Source organism: Monodelphis domestica, chromosome 3, assembly GCF_027887165.1.
Source record: "Monodelphis domestica isolate mMonDom1 chromosome 3, mMonDom1.pri, whole genome shotgun sequence".
Lineage (NCBI taxonomy): Eukaryota > Metazoa > Chordata > Mammalia > Didelphimorphia > Didelphidae > Monodelphis > Monodelphis domestica.
In genome coordinates this window covers 493,088,086-493,108,987 of record NC_077229.1, presented here as the reverse complement: position 1 = coordinate 493,108,987, position 20,902 = coordinate 493,088,086, and the positions used below count along the sequence as shown (strand labels likewise).

Genomic DNA, 20,902 nt, shown 5'->3' with positions numbered 1-20,902 from the left:
TTCACGTTCAAAGTTATGATTGTCATTTGTGGACTCCCTGGCATTTTGATTGCCTTCCCTAATTCTAACCTGTTCTTCTTCGGCTCTACCTTTTAGTCCAGTGATTTACTTTGAAACAGTCCCCCTTGTCCCCTCCCTTGATGTTTCCCTTTTTAGTCCCTCCCTTTTTGTTCCCTCCCCTTCCCCCCTCTCTTTCCCTCCCTTTTTGTTCTCCCTCTCCCCCTCCCCCCCTTGGTTTTCCCTTCTCCTTACCCTTGTTGGGTAAGATAGAATTCAAGATCCCAATGGATCTGGATGTTTTTCCCTCTCAGAGTTGATTTCCCTGAGATTGAGGTTTAAGTAAATCCCCCTCCCCTCTCTTCCTCTCCTTCTTATAGGAGTTTTCTTCCCCTCCCCTTCCCATATGAATCTTTGTGTGAGAATGATTATTCTATTTGGTCTTTCTTTACCCCCTATTTATACATTACATTTTCCCCACATATTAGTATACATAGGTTGATATAAATGTAGTCCTTATAGAAGAGAGTTTGAGTAAAAGAAGAAGATAACATTTTCCCCTTTCCTTAATATTTACCTTTTCAGGTATTCCTTGCTCTTTGATTTTCGGTATCAAACTTTCCACAGAGCTCTGGTCTTTTCTTTGCAAAAAGTTGGAAGTCTTCTATTTTGTTGAATGCCCATACTTTCCCTTGGAAGTATATAGTCAGTTTTGCTGGGTAGCTGATTCTTGGTTGGAGACCCAGCTCTCTTGCCTTTCTGAAGATCATGTTCCATGCCTTACGATCATTCAGAGTAGAACTTGCAAGGTCTTGGGTGACCCTGATTGGCATTCCTTTATATCTAAATTGTCTTTTTCTGGCTTCCTGTAGGATTTTTTCTTTTGTTTGATAGCTTTGGAATTTGGCAATTACATTCCTGGGAGTTGTCTTTTGGGGGTTTAGTGTAGAAGGTGTTCTGTGAGCTCTGTCAGTGGCTGTATTGCCCCCTTGTTCTAGAATCTCTGGGCAATTTTCTTTGATTATATCTTGTATCACCAAGTCCAGTTTGGTGTTTATTTCTGGCTTTTCTGGGAGTCCAATTATTCTTAAATTATCCCTTCTCCCCCTATTTTCCAGATCTATCACCTTGTCGGTGAGATATTTTATGTTCTCTTCTAATTTCTTGGTATTTTGGCTTTGCTTTATTGATTCTTGCTCTTTTACACGATCGTTGTCTTCCAGCTGCCTGATTCTGGCCTTTAAAGCCTGGTTTTCTTTTACAGTTTGGTCAAACTGGTTTTGTAGATGCGTGAATTTCTTTTGCATTATTTCCAACTTTTCCTCCCAGAAGGCTTCCATCTTTTTGGTCATTTCTGATTCAAATTCTTCATAGGTTTGTGGAGAGTTTCCATTTCCTTTGGAAGGTTTTGGAGCATTTTCTTTTATATTATCTTCTGTCTGCTCTGTATTTTGTATTTTGGCTCCATAGAATGTGTCCAAAGTCGCCCCTTTCTTCTTATTTTTCTTGGTATTGTGGGGCTTCTGTGGTTCTGTGGAGTTTGCCATTTCTGAATGTGGAGGATTAGTTTTTCTTGTCTCTGTCTGGTGTTCAGAGGCAGTCCTGGGCAGATGGTTCTATGAGCTTTCCCTGGGTTAAACTGAATATGCCTCACTGGAACTGGAATGGAAGGGTCGGACCACGAGGCCACACTCTCCCCCTGGCTCGATTTCCGGAAGTTGCCTTCAGAATCCCTGGCCGTGAGGCTGTTTCGTTGGCCTGCGGGGGGATGGGCTGCCGCTTCCCCAAGCTCCGAGAGCAAGGACTTTCACTGAGACTTGGATAGCAGGATCCAGCCCGTGAGGCTGTCTTGCCCGCCCTGAGGGTTGCTGTTGTTTTGACCAGCTCTCTGCAGCGGAGGCCCCAGGCAGTAACTTTCACCTGGACCGACCAGCTCTCTGCAGCGGAAGCCCCAGGCAGTAACTTTCACCTGGACTGGGACTTGGGTAGAAGACCCTGAGGGTTGTTGTTCCTCAGACCCTGCTCTCTGAGCCTGGCGCGGCTGCCGCTTCCGGGAGCCTTGGACTCTGCGCTCCTACCCCTGAGGTCCGAGGGATCTCGGGTTCTGGCTTTTAAGGGGAGCCGTACCTTTTGAACCGGGTCCAGGTCCAGGAGGAGGGTTCCCAGGGTCTGTGCTGTTGATCGTTTTGAATTTCGGCGCCTTAGGAGCTTCTAGTTTGAGATCGGTCGGGAAGGGTTTTCCGGAGATCTGAACTTCAGCTTTCTCTAAGCCGCCATCTTAACCGGAAGTCTCTGTAGATGACTTTTTCAAAGAGTTTAGCATTGAAGAAGAGGAGAAATTTAGGACAATAGCTAGCACGGATGGTTAGATCAAGCAATGACTTTTTAAAAATGGAGAGAGAAGTGGACATGTTTGTAAATAGCCAGGAAGGAGTCTGTAGATAGGGAGAGCTTGGAGATAAGAAAATGAGAATGATAGTGGGGACAATTTACAGAAGTATAAAGGCAATGAGCTCATGAAGGTTGCTTTAGCAAGGAGAAGGACCACTTTATTTAATACTGGAGTGAAGAATGAAATAGTGGAAGAAGAGTTCTGAGATAGGGAGAACGCATTTAATGTCTCTGTTCTTTTCAGGGAAGCATGAGTCAAGGTCCTTGGCTGAGGGGGAAGCAGGAGTAGGGGAGTGCTCCATGGGAGTTTGAGGAAAGATGAGAAGGTTTGGAATAACCAATAGAGAGAGATTAACAATTAATTAGAGAGGAATGGAATGTTTATTTTGTTGCAGTGTGGGCTCCATTGAGATTAAATAAAATAAACTTACTTGTAGTTTACCAGACAGCATGCATTCATGGTTTCTTTCAGTTCCATTCTGCAGCACATAAAAAAAGAGAAAAGGAGGTAGGTCCTAGAATTAATTTTAGGGTTTGGGACTTGATTGGTTAAGGGTAAAATGATTGAAGAATAGATGATAATGTACAGTTGAGTTGATTTACTCAAAGTTTAGTATTGAGAAGGGAAATTAGCATAGACAATAAGGAAGTGAAGGCCAAAGAAGGAATTAAGAAGTACAGGGAATGAAGAGAAGTCATGATGATAATCAGGAATAGGGTCATTGGTTGTAATTCATATAAAGGTTGGATTATTAAAGATTTTGATCAAATAAAGTAACTTGCAGAGTTCATGTCTGTGGAAGTGGAACCTGTGGGCAATGGCAAGTTCAAGGGCATAACTGTTTATATAATTGAGATGCAATGGAGCAGTAGGTTATGGGAATTTAGTAGATGGAAGAACTTGGAAGGTATAGTATTGGATAGAGCATCAATATGTATGTTGAAGTTCCCCAGTTTGAGGACAGGAAGGCAAGACTATGTGAATCAGTAATGCAGGTACTTCCTAAAGAAGGAAGAAGAATGTTCTAGGGATCCTTAAAAAACAGACAATTACATTTGAATTGGCTAATAAGTTTGGTTATAATAACGTTTAAAAGAGAAGTGGCTTATTGTAGTTGATCAGAGTACATACAGCCTGGCAGTAGGCTCTCATGACATGAGCATTGAGTCAGTGCTGCAGAGTGACAAGGACAACTGCATTGTCAGAAAGGCACCACATTTCGGTTAGGGCTAGAAGATAGGAGAAATGAGTCGTAAAGAGGTTCAAGATAAAAGGAGGTTCATAACTTTGGGAACAGGAATTATAGATGCCATAGTGGTTGGAGTGGACAGTATGGTTGAAATGAATAGACCTGAGGGAGTGCCAAGACAAGGCTTTGAAATGTGGCTTCTATAGTACTCCCTTGGGATTTAGGGTGACCAGGGTGAATTGAATATAAGGGTACGGGAGTATGCTAAACACTAAAAACTGTGTCAAAACAAAGTATAAGTGGTTGCACAAAAATATTTAATGGTATGAGATCCTGGCTAATGTTCTAGGGCTGTATTGGTGAACCCTATGGCATGTGTGCTGGATGGGATTGCTCCCCTCCCTCCTTTCCACCCACTCCTCAGGACACTTCTCCCATCACCCACCCCTCTGCCCATCAGCCCAATGGGAGCTCTTCCTTCCTCTTCTGTCTGGGGTAAGTTGGGGTGAGGTGTTGGGGGCACACATGCACTTTGATGATTGCAGTTTGGGCACTGTTTCTAAAGGGTTTACCATCACTGGTCCAGTGTGTCTTGCTTATCTTGGATAAGGCCCTGGGAGGCAGAAGATGTAGTAAATCTTATCCCAGGGATAATCTGGAGAATGTCCTAAAGTTTGGCCCCATTGGGTTGGGAAGGAGGTGACCTTTCCTAATCATTAGAGGCCTGGAATAGTCTATGTTAAATTATTTCCATTTTCTCTTTTTAAAACTTCCCCTTAATCTGTGGTCTATTAGTTTTTTGGACGTTATTCCTATTCTTTTATACTTGTCTCAATTCCCTATTTTTTGGGTTTTTTTTTTTGTTATTTCACTTTTATTTTAGATACTGGCAGCAAAGACTTTTCTCACATTAGGTATAATGTCACGTGCTCTATTTTCATTGTTGTTCATTCAAAAAGTTCAAATGTTTTTATTTTTCCAGACCTGAGGTTTTAGTGATGTTTGGAAGAAAACTTCAACTTAAAAAACAAACAAACTACAACTTAAATGCTTGAGGGATTAAGGAGTTAAGTGGCATGGTCAGAGTTCTATGGGTGTCAGAGTTGAGACTTGATACAAGTCATCCTGACTTTGAGGCTACATCTTCATTCCCTATACCTCTTTAATAGGATTAAATTTTTTAAAATTTTATTAACTTTTTTATTCTTTATTGTTTTATGAATTATTCACCTAGCCATAGTGAAAGCTCTTTTTGTTTACATCTAATTTTTTTGGTGTTGTGCCTTTTTTAATACTAGTACTGCATGAATTGCTTATAAAAACATGTGTAAAAATACCATACTCTTTCAGAGAGGCAAATGGCATCTTATATCTTAACCTAGGAAAGATAAAGCTGAAAAAGAAAACCCTAGAACCATATTTATAATAACCATGGATACCAAGCTATAGAGTTAATTGATGTTACAACAGCATATTAAAATGATTATACTCTGTCACTTGATTAGATTTAAACTAGAAATCATAGAATTGGTTCAGTACAAGAAAAATTGCAAGCAAAGAATCTACTACAATATATTAAAAATATTACATGCAATGGAAAGACTGTAGTTGGTAGAAAATTGGCTTTAAAAACAGGGAGTCATAGTTTTAGGTACTGCTTTTGATTATATAACCTTGGACAAAATCTTAGATTTGGCTCTTATCTCTAAGTATGATGAAGAAGATAGCTTTATACTAAGAATTCAAGGTTTGTTCAATACATGTAAAGTATAAACATATTAATAATAATAATAAAAAGCAGACTATTAAAACAATAAATGTAGGGGGAAATGCTACATTTTTTTAAAGAACAAAATGCTTTTGAAATATGTGAATAGTATCATTTATAAAAATGGTAAGTTGTAAATTCAGGTTTCTCATCTGGATCAGGGTGACAGGCCAAGGTGGCAGGCCAAAGACCTGGATCTCTGAATTATACAGTCTGACTGAGATAGTTATATAACAAAAAGGGTTTAATATCATAATTTAAACAAGGAAAGGGGTAGGGGCAGGAGGGCCAAGGGAATTCCTTGTTCTAATCATATATTTCTCCACCTTCCAAACTAAAGATTCTCATGAGTCTTTCTTCTGGACTTGCTGCTATGTATCACTCTTACCTCTCTGTCTGTAAACCCAAATTTCCTAATCTAGGACTATGGCTACTCCCAAAAAACAGTCTTTGATAAAGTATAGTTCAGTTTTGCTAGATAAGCGGATGACCATATGTCAGAGTCACCCAAGGCCTACAGTCAGAGGGTGTAGGTTTCCTTGATAATCGACAGGAATAGACTTTCTTCAGGTTGACTGTTTTCTCAGGAACTCAGATGTATCTTAAATTGCAGATCAGGAACAAAAGAGATATTAGATCTGGAAGCTGGGAAACTGGTCAGAGGGCCTCAACTGTCAGGTCAAAACTGCTTCTCTCAGGGAAGTCAGTTAACTCCTCACAGGAAGTGCTCCCTCCACGTTCCAAAGGTAAAAAAGAACTTGACTCCCAGCTTCATCTTCAAGTCCTCCTTTTATTTTTTTCTGCCATTCCTTTTGGAATTCTTTTCCTTGAGTTCCATCCATGAGCCACTTGATTTGCAACCTGTATCTTTTGCACCTTACTCTCTTATTTCTCTGTTCTAATACTTTTTAATCTATTGCATCACTTTCCATCTGTGATGGATGGGGAGAAGAACAGAGGATCAAAAATACACTCCTGCTTAAGTGGACAATAAAGCTTTTGTGTTTCTTCCAGTTGGGGGAAGTGAGGCAGCTATTGGAGAGCATAGTGAGTGTTTTGCTTAGAGGCAGGAAAAATCATGGGCCATGTCAGTCCTTACCTACTTACCTCTCTGCTTCTTTTGGCTGGAGGAAAAATCAGAGAAAAGAGAGGAGAGTTAAGTCCCACTGCAGCTGTTTATTTTGTTAATATATATCATTCATTGCCGAATGAGGATAGAAAGGACGGAAATTGGAGGAACTGCCTGCATTGCCTGGAAGAAAACATCAGAAAGATGACCCCAAACCTTCAATGTTCTTTTCCCCTCCTGCCCCCACCCCAATTTTATTTTTAAAATGATGAAATGAATTTTTATATGATCCCCAGCCTTGCTACCCAACAGAAGTAAGGGAAGTGCTGAGATTGTCCATAACCCTGAAGTTGTAGGTTCAGCCTCCATATTTTGAAGGGGAGAAGGAATGGAAATGCATAGGAATAAATGGACCTTTTTTGGGTAATAACGATATATAGTTTCCATCTAAATCTCAACATCAGATTGGTTATAAGGGGTGGGAGATAATGAAGAGTTGAGGATGACATGTATGTTGTGAGCCTTAGGGATGTGGAAGACAATGATAGAACTCATCTAGTTTATTAAATGTTATTTTCTTTTATTGACTAATCTAGTTCAAATTATGAGTCTTGGTTATCTTCAAGGCTTATTTTTGGCTACCACTATAACTTGTGATTGAACCCCTTTGATACAGCTTCAAAATTTATGAGGGGTAAGAAAGGGTATTATATAGAAGTGACACCTTTTACCTAAAAGCTCACCATATAGTTCTTTTTTTTTTTTTGTTCTGGTTCAGTTCATGCAAGTTTCCCCATGTTTCTCCTAATTCCCTATCTTCATCATATGATACAAGAATATTACATTATATTCATGTTTCATAATTTGTTTAGGCATTCCAAAATTGTTTTCACTTACTCCCATCATTTTACGAGGTGATACTATTCACAATCATCCATCATTCTTCTTCTTAATATTTACAAATGAATTTATATTTTAAACTTTTTTTTTTTTTTGCTGTCGACTGCCATCTCTCTCCCTTTGGGGAGTCATTTTTTCTGACCACGCTGCTTTTTATGCTTTTGTTCTCCTTATTATATCAGTTGATTTATTCATCATTTTACATTTTGTACAAAATTTACTGATGTCATTGTTCTTTGTGCTGCCCATTGCCCATTTTTCTTTATCAGTTATTTGTTTAATGTCCTGGCCAGCAAACTACAGTTTGCTCCCTCTTTTCACATAGCCCATAAGCTTAGGATGTATTTCATATTCTAAAATATAATAATTATTTAAAAATGTAAATTATAGGTAAACTCCTGCCTAGGGACAAAAATCTAACTCACTGCCTGGCTTTGTACATACCCATGATTTAAGAATAGCTATTACCTGATTTGTTAATCCTGCTGACCTCTGCCTAAATGGGGCAGATAAGCATTAAAAATATGAAAAAAATTATTGAACCTTCATATGGAAAAATACAACTAAGAAAATATCAACTTAGTAGTTAACTTATTAACTTATATACCTAATTTTTTAATATATAAAATATTTGAACCTCATCTAGATAGATATCAACACCAGCCTCCGTGAAGAAAAAAATCTGCACTATTGATGTTCAGTAGTGTACTAGATCTTTACTGTCACACCATTAAATGGCATGTAGAGAAAACAAGATACCACTACTTATTATTTGTTCATTTGTGAAAAAAAGCAAAAACATTGTCTCTTTGAGAGCTCTTTTTGAATATGTTTCTAAGCCAAATATATTAAATGACAGAAACAATCATGTTTTGAAATCATCTGATTATAAACATCAGATGAAAGACGCATGAAACAAGGAAATTTACATTTGCCAAGATGTTTGCTACTGTGATACAGGAAATGTAGGTCCAAGTTGAGAATATAGTCTTCCACAGGCTTGCTTTTACTAATGAAATTTTGCTGATTTTATCAAACTCTGGAATGTTAGAGAGCCTTAGGGAAGAAACTGATTACTCAAAATAATATGCATTGAATAGCATCCACAGAAGATGACAATTGCTCTTACCTAGATTCTGACGTGCGGTGAAATGGACATTTTTTTTTATGTATTTATGTATGAGATATTTCAGATGGTTGAATTGGATCCAGAATTTAGAAGAGGAAAGTGTGTTGGTTTTTCCTTCAAGAGATTGCCAAACTTCTTTAACAGTGTTGTGCTTCTTGTGGAGGAAAAGAAAATACTTAAAAATACCATTCTGTCAGTTCTCTCTCCACAGAACTGACAGAAAGAAATAAAGAGATGTATGATGCTTGTTATCAGCTTTCAACACATAATTAATGAAGAACTTCAGAGAGGAAAAAAGAGTAAAAGATATCTTTGGGAAATATATCATAGGAAGAGAAGATTGATATGTCATGGATGAGGTTCAATAAGTCTCAGTGCAAGGACTCCAATGATTCTGGTCATATCATGTGAAAGAGAAGTTGTCATCCTTGTTTAGTGGACTTCCTTTGTTGAAGTTGCTGGGAGGAATAATAAAATGGGCAAAAAGTATCACTAGATAGTCCAGCACAGATAGATTGTCATCTGCATTGTTCAAAAGAACTTCAAAATTGATGAGGTCACATATCCTTTTGAGTATTTTGAGTTTTAACTATGCTATATGTGTTTTGAGTATAGAACTTTTATCTAAGATGTTTAATATAAAAACATATCCTAAGCTGCAACATTTTATCAGTTACACTGATTTTTTGGTACAAAATTTTTTTCCTTTCTCTTTTCTTTGTTTAATTTAATTTATTAATTTGTTTGATATATTAAAATACCTAGTTAACTCCCTCCTGCCACTATTCAAGAAGGCATCATTTAGAGGGGAGCTAGGTAGCTCAGTGGATTGAGAGTCAGGACCAGAGATGGGAGGTTCTGGGTTCAAATTTGGCTTCAGACACCTCCTAGCTGGGTGACTCTGCAAGTCACTTAACCCTCATTGCCTAAACATATTTAGGGTTAGGGTTAGAAACGTATTTAGGGTTAGGGTTAGAAATGTATTTAGGGTTAGGATTAGAAATGAATTTGGGCTTAGAAACGTATTTAGTGTTAGAAATGTTTTTAGGGTTAGGGTTAGGGTCTTCTGCCTTAGAACCAATACATAGTATTGATTCCAAGATGGATAAGGGTTAAAAAAAAAAGACATCATTTGACAAAAAGGGGTGTGTGTGTGTGTGTGTGTGTGTGTGTGTGTGTGTGTGTGTGTAAAGTGTTGAATTGGGATTTTGACTAAGATAGTTATAAAATCAATGTTGTGGTTGCTGAATTAAAAATATTTTCCCTAAGCCAGAAAAAACAAAACAAAATGGTTAGCAGCTTTTATTTATACTGAGGAAGAGAAAGAGTTGAGGTATGAAATGTAGGAGGGAAAGAGGTAAGGAGTTGCCCAGCCTACCTTCAATGCTGATCTGATGAAATCCAGCTCACTCCCCAACAAAGTTCTCCACATGGAAGTCCAAGTCACCCAACAGAAAAGCAATGTAGAATCCAAGGAAAAGAGTCTCTCCACAGAACTGACTCTGAAGGGAATGTCCCACTGAAGCGCCAACAAGCAGAGAGGGTCTCCTCGAAGAGCTACTAAGGCCAGACTCTTTTCAAGCCAGAAGTCCAAAGGAGGAATCCCAAGGAGCCATTCTCCAAAGAAGAATCCAAAAGAGAAGTGACAAGGATAGGAAGTCATGGACTTTTTATAGTCCTTTTCCCTTGTCACATCCTGTCCCATTACCTCTTCACAGGGACCAATCACAGCTTCCAAATTGCCTTGCACTGCCCAGTGGGCAGTGTCTGTGGGATCCACTTCTCATCCTCTGAGAGTATCAACTCTTATCAAAGGTTTCATAAGTTTCTGACTAATTAAGTTAAAAGGATGAAGCTCTCTAAGTAAGTGACTTGTGAATTCTCTTACTTGATGGCTAACAAAATGTTCAGTAGGAATTTCTTGATTAATTAGCTCAAAATAGACAAAAAGAATAAAGATTTCCCTTTCACACAGTTCTATCCTTGGAGGTGGATATGCCTAAGTGATTCTTCAGACAATTTTTATCATGCTCTATATAATGTTTTCTAGGTTCTGCACATTTCACTCTTCATAATTTTATGGAGATCTTTCTATGTTTTCCAAATTTAACAAGCTCATCATTTCTTATGGTATAGTAATATTCCATCAGAAACATATGCTACATATAAGAATATAAACCATTCACCATTTGATAAATGGTCAAAAGATATGACCAGAGAATTTCTGGATGAAGAAATGCTCTCAGTCACTAAGAGAAATGCAAATTAAAACAACCTTCTAAATAATTTTTTTAAAGTATCAAAAAGGTCCCCCCCCCCCCCTCTGATTTTGCTGATCTCTCTCATCTTTTCCCTTTTTAACATGGGAAAAATAGTTTAGCACAGTGATTGCATCTGATATGTGAATCATTCTTTTAGCTTTTCACTCCTTTATCCCTCCTATCAAAAAGATGAAAAAAGAGTTAATCATCTGTTCTCTATGACTAAAATGCATTATTGCATTTAATTAGATTTTGGCTACTTTTCAGGGTCATTTTCATTAATTTTATTGTAGTCATTGTATATTTTGTTCTCCTTTTGCAACTTTCCTCATTAAGCATTAACTCATGCTACTTTTGTTATGCTCCAAATTTCTTATCTCCTTTGTTAAGGCAATTATATTTAATTAATTTGGGTGTATACTATGATTTGTTCAGGTATTCCCTAGTTGATAGGACTTTGATTTATTTCTTGGTTGTTTTTTGGGTTTTTTTTTTTGCTGTCACCAAAAAAAAGTTTTGATACTTTGGTGTAACTGAGGCCATTCTGTCTTTGATATCCCTTTTGGTATATGACTATTTGGGGTGTTGCTGGTATAGAATATTTGTACAACTTTGAGAATCTTTTCATAGTATTTCAAATTATTTTACAGAACTCATTCATAACTCTACCAACGGTAGGTATATGTGTGTGTTTTCACCATATCCACACCAATGTAATTTTTAAAAATTGTCATATCATATCTTTGTTAGTTTTTGGCATGAGATCAGATTTTTGAATTTTATTATTTTGCATTTTTTATTAATAACTTTGAGTAATTTTTCATAAAGTCATTGGATACTTTCATCTCTTTTGAAAAGTCAGTTTTTATCTTTTGAGTATTCATTTCCTGGCAAATGTTCTTGGTCATAGATTTGTCTCATTCCTTAAATGTAGTGTCTCTTGTATATCTAAGTAACGATACTTGATACAAAGCTTTTTCCTCTCAGTTTTTTCTTTTATTTTGTTCATGCAAAAGCTTTTATACTAACATAATAAATTTTTCTATAATTATGCTATTCTGTATTCTGAATTTTTGAATTCTTCTTCTAGCCATTATTTGTGAAAGTAAGCTTTCTGTCATGCTTTAATTTTTAATACTGTCATTTAAAAAGTATTCAGATCCTTTATTCCCATTTAATTCTTATTGTGTTTTATGTTATAATTTTAAATGATACTTTCCTTTCATGCTCTTTCTCCTGGTTTTTATTAGAAATATAAGAAATGCCAATAATTATTTTTATAACTTCCTGCTTAATAAAAGTATTAAACATCTAGATAATCTAGGGCTTTAAAAGTCAGCCATCATATCAAAAAACTGAGATAATTTAACCTCTTCTTTGCTGGTGGTTGTTTACTAATTTCTTTCTATTGTCTTTTACTGATATAGCCAACATTACTTAAAATAGGTTAAATAGTTGAGAGAGTGGACATCCTTTTTTCTTTCTTACCTTTAAAAGGAATGAGTCTAGTGTTTCTTCACTACAAGTAATCTTGCCTTTTGGTTTTAGATAAATTATTTTAATATAAACGAAAGTCCCTTTAATCCTTGTTCATTTTAACATTTTAATTATGAATCCGTTATTTTGTTATAGATTTGCGTCCCCCCTACACACACACACACACACACACACACACACACACACACACACACACACACACACACACAGCTATCATGTTCATTTTGTTTTTCTTGCTTTAAACTCTCCTTTGTGTTTCTGACATAAATCTACCTTGGGCATAATGAATAATTTGAGTGTTTGTCTATATTGCAGTAGAGTGGTTTCTTTTGCCAGTATTAGATATATTTTCCTTTTACTTTGATAATCATTTAAAATGTTCCTTTATTTGTTCCCTTTCTTTGTTTTAAATTTCCTTGGTTTGGCTATTAGTAACCCAAACCTTTTTTTCTCATATAAGACATTTAGTAAATACTTTCCCAATTTTTTTTTCTTTGTGGGAGGCTATGGAGAAAGGGAACATTGTATAGTATGGGACTCATCAGTATTTTAAATAATCCATAGCATTCACTTAAATGAATCTGGGTCAGGAGTTTTTTTTCCCATGTATGATGTATTCTATGGTTTGCTCACTTTCTCTTGTGAGATATGACAGTTTTCTCTTTAATGTTTATTTAAAAATTAAGTATTTTTCTTTACCCAAATTTTTATTATTCTTGACTTATAATTATGTCTTCATGGTTCTGATCACATCTTTTATTTCTTTAACGTTCCTTGTAATTGCTGTACCCCTTTCTCCTCTATAGTACTGTCAATTTGTTTTTTTTAATATCTTTAAAGAAGAAAGTCAAATATAATAATTGTTTTACAATTTTGCTCATTAAAAAAACTTTTTTAAAACATTTCTTTTTTTATTTTTTTGCTTTTCAAGTTAAGTTACTCCCTTTGGTTTTATATTTTCCTTTGGGATTATTAACTTTTAAATTTTCTGATTTTTAAATTATGATCTCAGTTCCTTGGTTCTTTTCTTTTTCTCATTTGTGTTTTTTTTAAGTGTTTCTTTAAGGACCATTTTAGCTGCAGAACAGGGGTTTTGGCGTGTTGTCTCAACGCTATCTTTTGCTTTAATAAGATTTGAAGTTATTCATGTAATTTATTTTGCCCACTTATTATTACATTGGATGTTATTTTTTCTCTTTCTAGTTTTGTACATTTTAATAATTTCCCTTATATATTTATGTTTTTGTTACATTTTAACTTATAACTGATACATTTTTTTGTCTTTATGTATTTGACATTTTGTAGTGCCCTTATCACATTGTAAGTTTTGTTAAAAGTCCTGTGCACCGAGTTGAAGAGAAGAATAGTGTGGGTTGTTTTTGTCATATCGCAGAGCTCTTTTACAGATTGCTCTTTCAACAAAGAAAATCAAAGGCCTATCTTTTTAATGTTAACATTTTCCTGGTATTCCGATGCATTAGTTATCTGTGGAATATATCAGCCTCCAAAGAACTAAAAATGTGTGTTACACAGAAAGTGATATATAGTGTAAGCAGATGGTTTAATCAGACTGTAACATATAATCAGCAGGGAACTCTAAAGAGTAGGAATAAAAGATGGTTTCATGGAATTTATGACAGGAGGGAGATATCGGTTGGTCACATAGCAAGAATAAAAGTAATCCGTTAGAATGCTCCATAGTTACCATTAGAGTGTTAGGAAAAATTTTGGAAGAGAGCTAGTATTTTTTTTTTTTAATAATAAACCCTTACCTTCCGTCTTGGAGTAAATACTGTGTATTGGCTCCAAGTCAGAAGAGTGGTAAGGGCTAGGCAATGGGGGTCAAGTGACTTGCCCAGGGTCACACAGCTGGGAAGTGTCTGAGGTCAGATTTGAACCTGGGACCTCCCGTCTCTAGGCCTGACTCTCAATCCACTGAGCTATCCAGCTGCCCCCGGAAGAGAGCTAGTATTGAGTGCACTGTGGGCCATCATGAGTGGGTTTTGATTTTCATAATTAGAGAACCTTCCTGAGTAAATGTGATAACATCAGTTTCAGTTGAATATGACTAACCAATGGATAATGAAGTAACAGTGTAAAGTGTAGACAATAACATATAGTTTAATTGGTTGACCATAGGATCAGGATTATTCTTGCAAGCCAGGGCAGACAAGGCCAGTCCTAATATATTTTAGGTTCAGTATTGGAACAAAACCAGAGTTTTGAAATCAATCTAAGTTTTAAAAAATTGATTTACATAGCCTTATTAGGGCAAGGATATTCAATATGAATACTCAGAAAGGATTCCTTGTGGATTCAGTTTCAGAGGATTTAGAGTCCTCTTACCTCAGGATTACCTGTGGTCCTTAAAACAATCAGGAATCTGGGAGGAGCTGGAGCTCCTTATGGCTTTTTGTACTTATGTGACCAGAAGTAGTTTCAACAGCTTGAGCCTTTAATCCTCTAAACCAATTAGTCTGGAGGACCATGGCTGTACCTTCCCTGGAAAAGAATTAGCTCCAGGACTCCTGTATATTTCCCCTCTCCCAGCTACAAAGGGAGGAAAGTAGTGCTGTGACAGGAATGATAGGTTGGGGGAATTGGAGGGACTGGAAGATTGAAAAAGTGGATGGTGGAGGAGACTAGCAGAAGGGGAGAGGAATTTCAAAGTTTATGGAGGTAGAACAATAATAAGTTGGTACCAAGATCAACAATAAGATTTTACCTGTGTGTGGATGAGGTAGAGTGAAGAAAGTAATTGTGATGGTTGAAGAAGCCTATGAACTGGGAGATAGGGTGATTTGTGGAGGCTTTGATATATATTTTGGGGGGAAGTATCTGGTACAAGTGCTTGTTGGAGGACAGTTATTTAGTTTTCATCTAAAATGTTTACAGTTAATATTTAGTGCAAATGAACTATTTAATGTTGGTAACTTTGGTTATTGAATTGATTTAAAAATATACAGTTTCATTGGAATTGTTTGTTGACTACAGGAGAGGTGTGGGATGAGGGGCGGGAAAGAACATGAATCATGTAACCATGGTAGAAATTCTAAATTAATTAAATAAACAAAAAAACATGTTAAAAGAGACACTAGTCATAGTGGACTCTAATCATTTGTCATAGATAATATTGATTGAAATCTTATTTAACGAAAAAGAGTAGGGTTTTTTACAACATAAAATGAGCTATGATACTGTTCTATCTGTTCAGTAGGAATTCGTTTTTTTTGTGATCATTAAAAAATTCTACAAAAAGACTTGAAAACATTTTCAGATATTTCAAGTAAAGGTTGTGTATCTCTCAATGAATGCCTGGGATTTTGTGCAGTGGTTAAGAGATCATTGAGAGCATTAACAAGAATTCCATGAATGGTTTTACTTGTTTCAAAGGATGCCTTTTGGGTAGTAGAAAATAGTTCACTTGTTGCTTGGTAAGATCCTTTTAACTGTGGACCATAGTAGAGGAGGATCTCTGCATTCACATCTGGTGGAGCAAACTGTTTTTTCTCTACTCTAAATAGTCTAAATGGTGGGCTACAGTGGTTAGTCCCAGTTAAGAATAAGGAGCTGGCATGAGCTACTTTTGCCCTTTGTTGTTTGGAGTGACATGGTTAAAAAAAAGATGGTAAAGAATGATGAAAACAGAGGATGTATTCAGATAATTAAAAGTTTAGAGAATCATCCATTCTGTAGAGAAGTTCTTAATCTTAACCTCCTTTCCAGCCTTCCTTTTTAACAAGTAAATATAGTAAGCAAAGCAAATCAATGTATTGGCCACTTGTGACAATGAATTTTAATTTCTGGGCCTCTTATGCACTGCCTATCTGATGAGAAGATACATATCATTATTCTAAAGTCAATGTTTTGTCATCTTTCATTATTATTTTCCTTCATGTAATTTTCATCATTAAATTCTCTTTGTGCTGGATCAGTTCTTTTAAGTCTTTTCACATTTATTTTTTTTCATATTTATCATATAGTCTCATGTACTTTTAATGAGTTTGGAGTAGAAGGTTTTTGTTGTCTATAATTTTCTGTAGAAAATCTTGATTCTTACTCATCTGATTACTTTAAAGACTACTATCTGTTAGGGGTTGGGGTGAGATTTTGTTTCAAAGGGCCTACTTCATTTTAGCAATATTAGAGATATTTAATGAATGTGTTAAATTTTTAGCTAAAGTGTGTCAGTAGGACATGATTTTTGTTACAGATTTAATGTTGGTAAAAAGCTCCACTGTTGGGGTGGGGGTGGGGGGAAAACCAACGTTAGTTTGTACAGATGTTTTATTGTGATAGATCTATTATCCAGCTATTAGAAGATAAATGACTGATCCTTCTTATTTTCCATGCCTCCAGGAAATTGAAATAAGAAGGGGAATATCATTTGGGCTGTATGATTAGGGCAGGTAGGATGGCCATTAATTTAAAAGAAGGAAATCTTGGCAGCTTTGGACAACTTACACCATATTATCAATCAAAGCTTGATCCACTTCTTGTGATGACCCAGCACTCTCAGGTTTTTGCAGCGTTAATTAGAATTCATGACAAAATAGATGCAAGGAAACGTTTTGTACCCTTCATAATTTTATAGAAAATTTATTGTTATTAGAGGAACCATTTGCTTAGTGTGATTTTTTTCATTACCAGCTTGTCAACTAGCATAGATAATCTAGAGAAAAATATGAACTCCATAGATTGGGTGTCACTTTTGTTGATGGTTCATGTAGTTTACCTTGGAGCGCAGCTAATGGCTGAAGTTCATAGCAACAGCACAGAAAAACGTGGCAACCAGTGGAAGACAAATGAACCATGTTTATTGCTTTAATATAAAAAATACATAAATGGAAAGCTGCATTTGAATTTGATGAGCTCATTGCTAGTTTTGTTGCAGTGATTTATTTTCCCCTTATACAAAAAAGCTACTATTGACACAGTGAGATGGAAATTAAGTGACTGTATTTTGCAAACCAATATTTTTTGGTTTTAAAATCTGAGTGGATCATTTTGTTTTAATCCTAAGTGTTTTATGGAATATTGAACATTTAATAAACTTCAATTATCAACTGTTTTGTCAATATTTAGATATAGGCCCAAACCATTAAGACAAAAATGCAGCAAATTCTATAGAATGGTCAGTTATATCTTTTAAAATTATCTAATTTTCCATTTTTTCCTTTGTCAGCTTAAAGTTTAGCAGTGACAAAAAAACAAAACAAAACAAAACAGCCTTTTCCCCTTCTTCTTAGCTTTTGCTAATAGTGTTTTCTTAATTGATTTCCTTAAAGTTTTATGGACTATTTTCTTAGTTCAAATTTAATGTCACATGGTAGTCAAGTTTGCATGTTGTTTTACTTTTAATTGTTTTTTAATATAAAAGATCTATTAATTTTACTTGGAGCCTAAGTAAAAATTACTCATGGATTTGATTCATTCATTATTTACTTATTTAATTATTTTATATTTCATTTGGAATTTTAAGGATTGCTTTAAAGATAATTATTATATATATGTAAATTTACATTCCCAAATATGTTTGAACATATATATATTCTTATAAAGAATCTTACAGATAGTACAGACACATCTTATAGAAATATAGACAGTTTCAGAAGAGCTCAAATTTTCCTGTTAGTACATACTGTCAACAGTGTTTAGTGATTTTAAGAGATGTTTAAGACACTAATTTTTATCTATTGAAACATGATAGTTATCTAACTCTTAATTTCTGTTTTGAAGGAAGATTTAATGTAGTAGATATAAAAAAGAAATGTTTAAAATATAAACAACTTTCCACATCAACAGAAAATGGAAAATTATCATAAGCATAATACATTTTGATTTAGTTCTCACAAATAATCAATTCTTTGCTTTCTGGAATGAGTTGCATACATGCTGGGACCAGCAGGTACCAGTACATGGGCAGGGCTGGAGTCAATAAATGCGACTTCACGTTTATACTGATTGGTAATTCATAAAATCCCCACAGGACTTGAAACTTGTTTAGCATAATAGCAAGTCCATATTCTGAGCTGTTTTCTTTCGATTGTATTGTTGGGTGCATATTAATAAACCAAATGTCAGCCAGATACAGGAAAAAACATGAAAAATATGAATATCATTGTATTTAATATTTTCCAAAAAGTGCCATTTCAGTAAATTGTATTTCTATTTAATTGCTTACTTTAAGTCATTGGGGAAATTTTAGATGTTGAAATGAAGAATCCCCAGTGTTCAGAAAAAATATGGCATTAATTTGCTACTAGAAAGCTGTATCACATTGCTTGATAACTGCATACATACAAAGGTTCATATAGTTGTCTCATCATGTTAGATATTCTACATGACATATAACTTAACAGAAAAATATTAATTAAACCAATTAGGAAAGAAAGAAGAGTAATTTTAGAAATGTATTAAGAGTATTTCTTGTTTATTGATAATTCATTTTTTAAAAATAGCACTTTTTGGAGGCAGTATACTTTTTCAACTATTTACATTATTAATTTTTATGAAATGTTACTATCATATTAAGCAGATTTTTCTTTTTGAAGAAATTATATGCACACAACTTATTTAAATATTGGAGCAATTTTCTTTATAAGAATGTACCATATTTTTCTTAAGTTAACTGAATAACTGATTAACCTGTCGTTTTAAGTTTTAAAAAATTGTACCTTCTTAATATTTTGATTTATTTCATTTGTATATAATATTATATATTTATTATATATCTGAGACTATATTAGCTTTAAAAAATAGAAAAGTTGAGTTATATTTTATCCTGATATGAGCCAGATAGAAGAAAGAAGTTTAACTGAAACTCCACAACTCCAATGTAAATTTTTAAGTTTTATATCTTAGGAAAGGTATTATGTTGCCAGACATAAGTTAGATAATAAGGACATTCCTTATGACATTGAATCTTTTCTGATTAATGAGTTGTTTAAATAGTAAAACAGTAAAAACTGTAGTCAGTTTTTGTAAGATTGCCATAACATTAACATTTTGTTTTGAAAACCATTGAGCAGATGTGTATCTTACTATTTTAATACTTTTTCTTTTCTAGCTGGTAGCTGGGAGTGTTGTGATGGCTTTTGAAGAAGTGTGCCCAGATAGAATAGATCTGATTCACAGAAACTACCGCAAGCTGTGTAATTTGCTTGTTGATGTTGAAGAGTGGGGGCAGGTTGTCATAATCCACATGCTAACTCGATATGCACGTACACAGTTTGTGAGTCCTTGGAAAGAGGTAAGTGCTGAACATATCTGTCAGCTTGGAAAATATTTCAGGAAGTTTATGATGTCTTAGTTTGAAAAAGATTATCCAAAAATGAAGTCTACTAAAATATGTCTAAACAAGAAAACCCAGAAATCTTGTTGGTAGTTTAAAAAACTTATTTTTCATCCATTCATCAAAATAATAATGTTATAGTACCTACAGTTTTAGTTTGGTGCTTCATGAAATGTCACTGTTGGATAGCTTTATGCATTATCTCCAAAAATATTACCAAACAGTAAATTTTAAGGTAATCATAACTTTGTATTTCCAAGTCCCAACTGAGCCAAATTCTTGCACACGTTATTATTCTATTAAAATAACTTAAAGATACAAAATTAAAATTTAAAGATAGTTTTAGAGAATATTGTTGAATAATAACAGTTTTTATTTAGTCCTTTAGGGTTTATAAAACACTTTTCATTGGTTAACTAGTTTGAATGAAGCTTACTGGGTTTTCTGAAGTTTCTTGATGTGTTTATTCACTTTCAAAAAATTATAGGTTTTTAGCTGTTATGATTTACTAAAAATGGATGACTTAATATGCTTAAGAAGAGTAAAGTTAGTTTTACCTTGTTGATAATAGTGATTAGTTGAAAACCATTTGTTGGCTTTATTGTTAAATTAACCAGATATTTCTACTGTGTTAAGACATTTTGTGGTAGAAGTTGACCATATTTTATATATAACTATTTTAATTACTTTTTAAAAACTAAATTAAAAGTTACTAAAGAAATATGTTATTTTCTCAAGCTTTATTTAAAAAAGCATTAGTATGGCCTTAAAATAAAATGTATCATTTTTTATAAAGCACAAACCTGTGCATACAGCAGATACTCAATTGCTTTAATGGTATTAGGTATATTGGTCACCAAGCAATGAGTTGTTTCTTTTTTGCTATAGCAACTCAAGATCCTTTCCCTTGATGTTGAGTGGAATAATCATCATTGGTGGACAGGATATGTACACTATTGAAATCATGCATCTTGTGATGTATCAAAGTATAATTTATAATCTGAGGTGATATCTAGAATGTTATTCATTTAAAGCTATTTGTATGTCAAGGGTAATTTGAAGCAATTAAGACATCAATATTTTTCATAACCAATATCTCATTGCTCATCATCTCAAGAATAGAGGGGAGGGAGGGAGAGAGAGAATTTGAAGCTTAAAATGTTGAAAAGCAAATACCAAAAATTGTTGTATATGTAATTTGGGGGAAATAAAACATTATTGTAGAAAAAAAATTGTAAAGGCATTAATGGTCTTGATTTAGTGATGATTGATAAATGAAAATAACCAGTATTTATATAACATTTTAAGGGGCTCCAAAATATTGACATACATTGTGTCATTTGATATAATGAGATATTACATAAGAATATATATGTTTAAACATATACACATTTCATTAAGTTGTT

General features: G+C 34.6%; 1 protein-coding gene across 9 annotated transcripts in view; it reads left to right on the top strand.

Moving 5' to 3' along the window:
• The window catches only part of AP3B1 (adaptor related protein complex 3 subunit beta 1), a 359,745-nt gene that overhangs the window by 138,017 nt on the left and 200,826 nt on the right, over positions 1-20,902 (top strand). For all 9 annotated transcript variants that reach the window (XM_001367618.4, XM_007486440.3, XM_056824793.1 and 6 more), the window contains one exon: positions 19,272-19,454. In XM_001367618.4, the coding sequence (XP_001367655.1) occupies positions 19,272-19,454 (183 nt within the window). The remainder of the gene's footprint in view (positions 1-19,271; positions 19,455-20,902) is intronic.